Consider the following 8,086-nt stretch of genomic DNA (forward strand, 5'->3'; position numbering starts at 1 on the left):
AAGTCTATTGAGCACAAGTTAGCAGTTCAGCTTTTAGAACTAGAGTTGCAACAGAAAGCCGAAGAACACCGCCAGATGCTGGAACAGCGACAAGAGAAGCATCTATTAGAAATGGAGTACCTTCGTTTACAGATCGCTGTGGCTGAATTGCAGAAGAAAAAGCTGGAAATGGAGTTTCAGAAGAAATAAAAAATTATGTTTAGAATGCAAAGCACCACATCCGTTTCGCATCCGCCTCTTTTTATGTTTTTCTTTTTTTGTTTCTGTTCTGAAAGTTCTGTTTAGAAGCCGTTATGGCGAACGTGATGGCTGCCAGGGATTTTCCCAGCACCACCCTACACCCCCTAACAACCTATTTTGCTCGGCACCTCCCTCCCCGAAATTTCGCCTCCATGGGGGGAGAGAGTATGATGCCCCTTTAACTCTCCGAAATGTGGTTCTTGTCTTTTCTGGTTGGACTGACGATTATGTACACACGTCACCTTGTTTTGGGTTTTGAAGCTATAGGTCTTGTTCCCTCACCTGTGTCTTAACTTCATCCAGGACATTTATCGCACTTTCGAGATTCACAACTACTGGATGCGTCGGTATAGCCACAAATTCCAAATAGAAAATTCCAATCAAGCCCGTTAATAAGAGATTGACTTGACGTTTACGGGGGACTGTAGAATCAAACTTGCAGAATCAAGTCGTATTGGCACAGTGTGGTAAAACAAAAAGAAAATGAGGAAGAGAAAGGACGAACACAAAGAGACTCGTGTGTCACAAAAAGCATACCGTGGAAGATCAAACTCTGGAAAATGATTGTGAATAAACGATGACATCGCAGTCATTGGTTCCCGAGAGCTTACACAGAGGGGGGTGGCCATTTGATTCACCTGCCTACAGAAGGCTGTCTATTGCCGCCGTCGACCGTCTATATGCAGTATAGTGCTGATGGAACGACGACAACGAGGCACAGGCCTCTCCCCCCCCCCCCCCCTAAAGTCCCGGAAAATTACTGGTGTCTAAGGTGCTCGTAGTACAACATTCCTGGGTGCAAGGAAACCTGTTCACATTTGTACCGCTTATTTTTCTTGGTTCTACTCGCAAAGACACTGCTCCATTTAACGTAATCGAACAAGAATCCATCTATCCGGACAATAAATGAACCGTAACATGAAATAACAAAAGTACATGAATGCGCTGCACACTAGTCATTCGCGTAGATGCACAGAAATAAACCAGAACTAATGATGAAAGATGGAAGTCACTGAAAAGGTTAGCGAGATGTAGGACTCGAACCCACATCTTCTGGATTACAGAGATGTGGGTTCGAGTCCTACAGCTTGCTAACCGTTTCAGTGACTTCCATATTTCATCATTAATTTCTTAGGCACTTTGATGCTTTGTATGTATTTGTCCTTTCCATGTGTTCCAGCCTCAGAACATCAATTTCTCATGGTAAACCAGAACTGTTACGCTGTAGACTTTTGTGCCATAGGCCGTTCAATTCGCGAAATTCCTAGAGATGAGCGACGCTCGTGCGGCTGCTCCTGATGTCGTGGCGCCGCGCCATAGGTCGGCATTTTGCTAAGAATTCATTCAACAAAACATCATGGTCAGTTTTCCGCAAAGCCCATCACATCACATCACGGTCATAAACCATCACATCACGAGCCCGTAACTCAACTTCAACAACCTCAGAATTCATCACTTCATAACCCATCATTCAAATTCAACTTCAGAATCCATCACATCATAACCCATCTGTAAGAAATTGGACGACGATAACGTGTCCCCGATCACCTGTCAGGTGTTCCTGGCACCTGCGCGCGTGTTCGATTTGGTTTTCTTCCTTTCATGACGGCCCACCATTTTCCACATTCTCTTCGAGGATGGTCCCGGCCACATCGAGCAAATAAACCGCTCTTTCTACCGTTGAAGTAGTTCTTTTCTAGACGAATTTTGGTGCCGAAACCCGGGAGCCCCGTCTTTCCTGGAACCCACTCTGGAACCTACTTCTCTCTCGGGAACCCAAGTCTCTTCTGGAATATTAGCGAAAGAGCTCTTCAACGATGGACCGCCTTCGAAAACTACGTGCCCCGGTTCGGTCACGAATCACGAAGCTGGCTGATGAAATCAAAGAGATTCTCAGTGCTGAATGCCCTTCACGTCCAGACCTCGAGTTGAAACTTTCTCTCCTTACCGCGAAGGCCACCGTACTCGCAGGTATGGACAGCGAAATAGCGGCGCTGGTCGACGATCAAGAGATTGATGCTGAGGCGCAAGGATGCGATCAGTACCTGGAAACTATCGCTCAGGCAACACTCAGTGCCACTCGACACCTCTCGCAATGCGTCGTACAGTTGCCTTCAAGCGCCCATGACAGGCCATCCATCTCTAACGGAACAGTGGCCCCACGTCCTCCCGCAACCGGGCCACGCTTGCCCAAACTTCAGATTGACTCGTTTGCGGGAGAGTTATCAGCATGGCAATCGTTCTGGGATCAGTTCAACTCCGGTGTGCACGAGAATTCGTCTCTGTCGGCGATAGCAAAATTTCAATATCTGCGTTCGCTTGTGAAGGGAAAGGCTGAACTGGCAATAAAGGGACTCGACTTGACTGCGGACAACTATCCGGCAGCCATCAGTATCTTAAACCAACAGTTCGGCAATCGGGATCGACTCATCACAGAGCATATGGGACAGCTTTTAGAACTCCCTCATGTAAGATCATCTGACGACGTGACGAAGCTCCGCTGCCTTCATGACACTGTAAGAGTACGGATGCGGAATTTGAAGAGCTTACAAGTTCCCGAAAGCGCCTACACCATAGTACTTATGACGGCGCTGCTACGAAAACTCCCACCGGACATGGAGCTAGAGTATTATCGGCATCACGCGCAACAGCTATCTGGAACCGTGGCCAGGCACGTAGCAACTGAATCACGAGAGGTTCCTCCGGTAGCCGAGACCGGTACTTGTCTAAGCTTCTCATCTGCGCCCGGGGAGTGTAAGAAATTGGACGACGTGCCAGTAGTAATCGCAGCCTATTAGCAATGCGATGCCAGGTATGTCGAGTCGAGAGGCAATATCGTCCGCAACGGGAATACCGGATTCAACGAGTTGGTCACTGCCGTAGCGCTCAATACCATCGCTGACTCGACAATTCGAGAGCGAAAGCCCTTTCCGTGTCTCCTTTGTGGATCCAACGATCATTCCGTTGCAAATTGCGTTATCACCTTCACCCCAGAGCAAAAGCTTGTAAAATTGCGACAAGCGGGATGTTGTTTCAAGTGTGGCAAACCACGGCATCTGGCTAAAGACTGTCGCACTGCCAAGCGACTTTCCTGTTCAAACTGTACCGGTAAACACTTGACATCCTTGTGTTGCAAGAACGTGCAAGCTACGCATGCATCATCGGTGGATTACGCGATTAGCTCAGATCAGCATGACTTACCGCCCCCACCTCTTGGGAATTCCTTGCATGACGGCGCCGCCACCTCCATCAACGTTTCTAGTGTTCACAATGGCTCGGTCATCCTACTTCAAACGGCAAGATCATGGGTCGCAGCCCCGCGTTCCCCTAAGAGAAAGCTCATCCGTATATTGCTTGATGGAGGAAGCCAACGGACGTTCATCCGCAAGGATGTTTCAGCACAGCTACGATGCCCCACAGCAGGTCACGAACAGCTCGCTATCTTCGCACTAGGACGCCGTGCAAATGCCGAAACCTTGTCTCGCCGGGTGCGAATGTCACTGACGCCACTTTTGGCCCACGACCATCTGGAAATAGAGGCCATTGAGTTCCAAGATATGTGTATGGGAAACCTTCCAATTCTAGCAGCCGCCATCAGTGACCAACTCGTTGAATCTGGTATTCCCGTTGCGGACGATATTGCCTCTCGACTCGACATACCTGGCATCTCATTGCTAATAGGCTGCGATTACTACTGGCACGTCGTCACCGGCCAAGTGAAGAAATTGTGTGACGGTTTCGTGGCCGTAGAAACAATCTTCGGCTGGGTACTACAAGGTCCCCAGCCAGGAGAGCTCAAACTTTCACGTCCAACCCCATTGGATACACATCTTCTACACGTTCAAGCTCAGGACGTAACTATAACCAAAGAACTACAAAAATTCTGGGACATTGAGCATCTCGGGATCAAGGACGATATCTCCCCCCTGAGAACGGACGACAATCCGATAGTGCAACGATTTTCCGAGTCTGCGCGACTCAGTGACCAGCGTTACACAGTCAGACTTCCTTGGAGAGGTGATGTGCAACTCCTAGGCGATAACAAGGAAGTAGCCCTGAAGCGTCTGGCTATCCTCACCCGCACTCTCCGAAGAGATAAAACACTTCTCCAAACGTATGACACGACTATCCGGCAGTATCTGGAACATCATCACGCAGAAAGGGTTACCGATACATCAACTGATGCATCTTAGGCTTATTACATGCCCCACCACGCGGTCATACGCGAAGATCGTGAAACTACCAAAGTCCGAATTGTTTTCGACATAAGCTCCAAAGCACCCGGAGCACAATCATTGAATGACATCCTCGAACCCGGTCCTAATCTCAACCCCGACATGCTGAAGCTATTACTCACTTTTCGCTTACACAGAATCGCAATCATAGCCGACATTGAGAAGGCTTTCCTTCAAATTCTTCTGGACGTTCAGGACCGAGACTTCCTTCGTTTCTTCTGGTATGAAACCACTCCGTCCGTAGAAGGTCAGTTGCCCCGACTCGAAATATGGCGCATGACACGCGTTCCCTTTGGCGCTACGAGTAGCACTTTCCTTTTAGCTGCCACTATACATCATCATCTGCAGCACCAGGAGGCTACTTATCCATGGACGACAAGTCGACTGAAAGCACGGTTCTATGTTGATGATCTCGTCACTGGCGCCGAGGATACCCAGGAAGCCATGAAACTTTTCCGGGAAACTCTTCAGATCTTTGAAACTGCAAGCATGCCAGTCCGGAAATGGCTCACAAACAGTCCCACTCTTCAGCAAGAGTTTGAACGCTCAGGCTACACGCGAGTGTCAACTGTACCTGCTAATGTGTTGGGCATCACTTGGCATACCGGTCGGGATGACCTGACATGCTCTCTCTCTTCCATTTCGGAGTTCCTCAAGTCCAGTCAATGTACGAAGCGCCACGTCTTACGTAGTGTCTCCCGGCTTTTTGATCCCTTCGGGTTTTTGGCGCCGTTCACGATAACCCCCAAGATTCTCTTCCAAAGCCTCTGGGAAGAAAAAACACCATGGGACGCTACCTTCACGACTGCAAGTTCAATCGTATGGAACACCTGGTGCTCAGACCTCAACCAACTTACGTCCTTTGCGCTCCCACGTATTCTCGACCCAGATAGCCCCGACCTTGTCTCAACTTTCTCGCTGCATGCCTTTTGCGATGCCAGCCCGCATGCGTATGGGGCGGTTGTGTACTTTCGCAACCCAAAGACTTGCCGTGTCACCTTCGTCGTTGCCAAATCGCGAGTGGCCCCTTTGAAACGTCAGAGCCTTCCCAGGCTAGAGCTAATGGCAGCTGTCCTTGCAGCCAGATTACTCAAGACCGTCACAGATGCACTCTCAATCGTGCGCGACAACTGCAACGCCTGGACAGATTCTATGATTGCCCTTTCCTGGATTCGGACGGCACCTTCACGCCTAACACCTTTCGTAAGCCATCGTGTCTTAGATATTCAACGACACGTTCCCCCTCATCTGTGGAGACACTGTCCTGGATGCGAAAACCCTGCCGACCTCCTTACCCGCGGGGTATCTGCCACAACACTAACACAGAGCTCTCTATGGGTATCCGGCCCTCCCTGGCTCCAACAGGCGACGACATTCTGGCCCCCAACACCAAACCCGGTTGAATCACTGCCAGATGCCATCGAACTCAATGCACAGCTTGACGTAGATGTCTCCCTACTACTTGTTCCCGGACCTCCGACTGAGGCTGTGCTCTCTATAAACAACTTTAGTAGCTTTACCCGTCTACTCGCAGTAACGGCATGGATTTTTCGGTTTATACAACGTGCTAGAAGATCAACTAATGCTGCTCCACAGCATGGCAATGCTCATCTGTCAGCCGACGACTTGCACAGAGCCGAGCAATATTGAATCAAGACTGTACAGCAAGAGGTATTCGGACCAAATCCTGCCGTTCACGAAAATCTGCGAGACCTCTCAGTCTTCATCGATACCGAAGGGATCCTCCGGCTCACGACTCGGCTAGTTTTCAGTGGGCTGAATTCCTCCACGATCAACCCTATAATTCTTCCCGGCAAGCATTATTTCACGTGGCTCATGATCACGTACACCCACGTAAACCAGATGCACACCGGGGTTCAAGGCACCCTCGCTCAACTGCGTGAGAGGTTTTGGATCATACGTGGACGTCAAGCAGTCAAAAGAGTCATATATGCGTGTGTCGTCTGCCGCCGGTTCGGGAGTAAGGTCACACGCCAAGCCACGGCTTCGCTTCCTCCAGATCGTCTCTCCAGAAGCGAACCCTTTCATGTGACGGGGCTTGACTTCGCAGGCCCGATCTACTATCGTACTGATCGCTCGAGCACCACGCCGAAGTCATACATCGTCCTATTTACGTGTGCTGTCACTCGCGCCGTGCATCTAGAATTGGCATCCTCAATGACCACAGACGATTTTATACAAGCCTTCAGACGCTTCATCGCTCGTAGATCGATACCTGCCAAAGTGTACTCTGACAACTTCCGGACATTCAAGCGGGCCTCCACGGACCTTGCCGAACTTGGCCGGCTCATCCATGCCGAACCCGTCCAGCGCTACTGCGCAGTTTACAATATCCAATGGGTATTCATCGCCGAGCGCGCAGCCTGGTGGGGCGGGTTCTGGGAACGGCTGGTGAGATCAGTCAAAGACGCCCTGCGCAAGACTTTAGGACGTAGCTCACTGACGTTCGAGCAGCTGACAACCATCCTCACTGAAATTGAGGCCACGATCAATTCGCGCCCATTGACATACCTCTCCGACGATCCCAGAGACCTTTCACCACTCTGTCCATCTCACTTTCTGGTTGGAAGGCGCCTGACTCTCCTACCTGAGCATCCTCAGACCAGCAGTACCACTGATGAAACCCGTTCCTCGCTTATCGAGAAGGCAGATCTCCGACGGGTGATGCTGGCGAGCTTTTGGCGCAGGTGGACCCGCGACTATATATGCGAGCTGCCTTCAGCTCATCGCTTCCAGTGCAGCGATATCGTACCCTTCAAGGTGGGCGAGCTAGTGCTCCTGTCCTCCAAACCACAAGGAAGAGCAGTGTGGCCACTTGCACGTATATCTGAGGTACAGCCAGGACGCGACGGAGTCATCCGAGCGTGCAGGGTACTACTTCCCAACGGATCAGAAATACGTCGTCCCGTCCAGCACCTCCACAAGCTGGAGCTTTGACTGGAGCTGGTACCTGCGGCCTCGATTGTCTAAGCTTCTCATCTGCGCCCGGGGAGTGTAAGAAATTGGACGACGATAACGTGTCCCCGATCACCTGTCAGGTGTTCCTGGCACCTGCGCGCGTGTTCGATTTGGTTTTCTTCCTTTCATGACGGCCCACCATTTTCCACATTCTCTTCGAGGATGGTCCCGGCCACATCGAACAAATAAACCGCTCTTTCTACCGTTGAAGTAGTTCTTTTCTACACCATCATTCAACTTCAGAACCCATCATCAGAATTCAACTTCAGATCCCATCGCGGTTTTGAAGTTGAATTCCTGTGATGGGTTCTGAAGTCGGTGGTGGATTTTGAAGTTGAAGTTTGTGATGGGGCTTTGAAGATGAATTCCTATGATGGGTTCTGAAGTCAGTGATGGATTTTGAAGTTTGTGATGGGGCTTTGAAGTTGAATTCCTATGATGGGTTCTGAAGTCGGTGATGGATTTTGAAGTTGAAGTTTGTGATGGGGTTTTGAAGTTGAATTCCTATGATGGGTGCTGAAGTCGGTGATGGGGTTTTTGAAGTTCAACTCCAACAAAAGCCTACGTGGGGTGTGCCCGGCTGCAGGATTACGACGCTAGCGTCCTGCTCGCCTGTGTTTGCGTGGGTTTCC

General features: G+C 50.1%; 2 protein-coding genes across 2 annotated transcripts; both read left to right on the top strand.

The window, feature by feature from the left end:
• Positions 1 to 4,442: 4,442 nt before the first annotated feature.
• Positions 4,443 to 6,125, top strand: LOC135398649 (uncharacterized). Its single transcript, XM_064630034.1, has one exon. The coding sequence runs from the start codon at positions 4,443 to 4,445 to the stop codon at positions 6,123 to 6,125; it is 1,683 nt and encodes a 560-aa protein (XP_064486104.1).
• Positions 6,126 to 6,311: 186 nt separating this feature from the next.
• LOC135398651 (uncharacterized) lies at positions 6,312 to 7,433 on the top strand. Its single transcript, XM_064630035.1, has one exon. The coding sequence runs from the start codon at positions 6,312 to 6,314 to the stop codon at positions 7,431 to 7,433; it is 1,122 nt and encodes a 373-aa protein (XP_064486105.1).
• Positions 7,434 to 8,086: the final 653 nt, after the last annotated feature.

The sequence above is a fragment of the Ornithodoros turicata genome, chromosome 6, assembly GCF_037126465.1.
Source record: "Ornithodoros turicata isolate Travis chromosome 6, ASM3712646v1, whole genome shotgun sequence".
Taxonomy (NCBI): Eukaryota; Metazoa; Arthropoda; class Arachnida; order Ixodida; family Argasidae; genus Ornithodoros; species Ornithodoros turicata.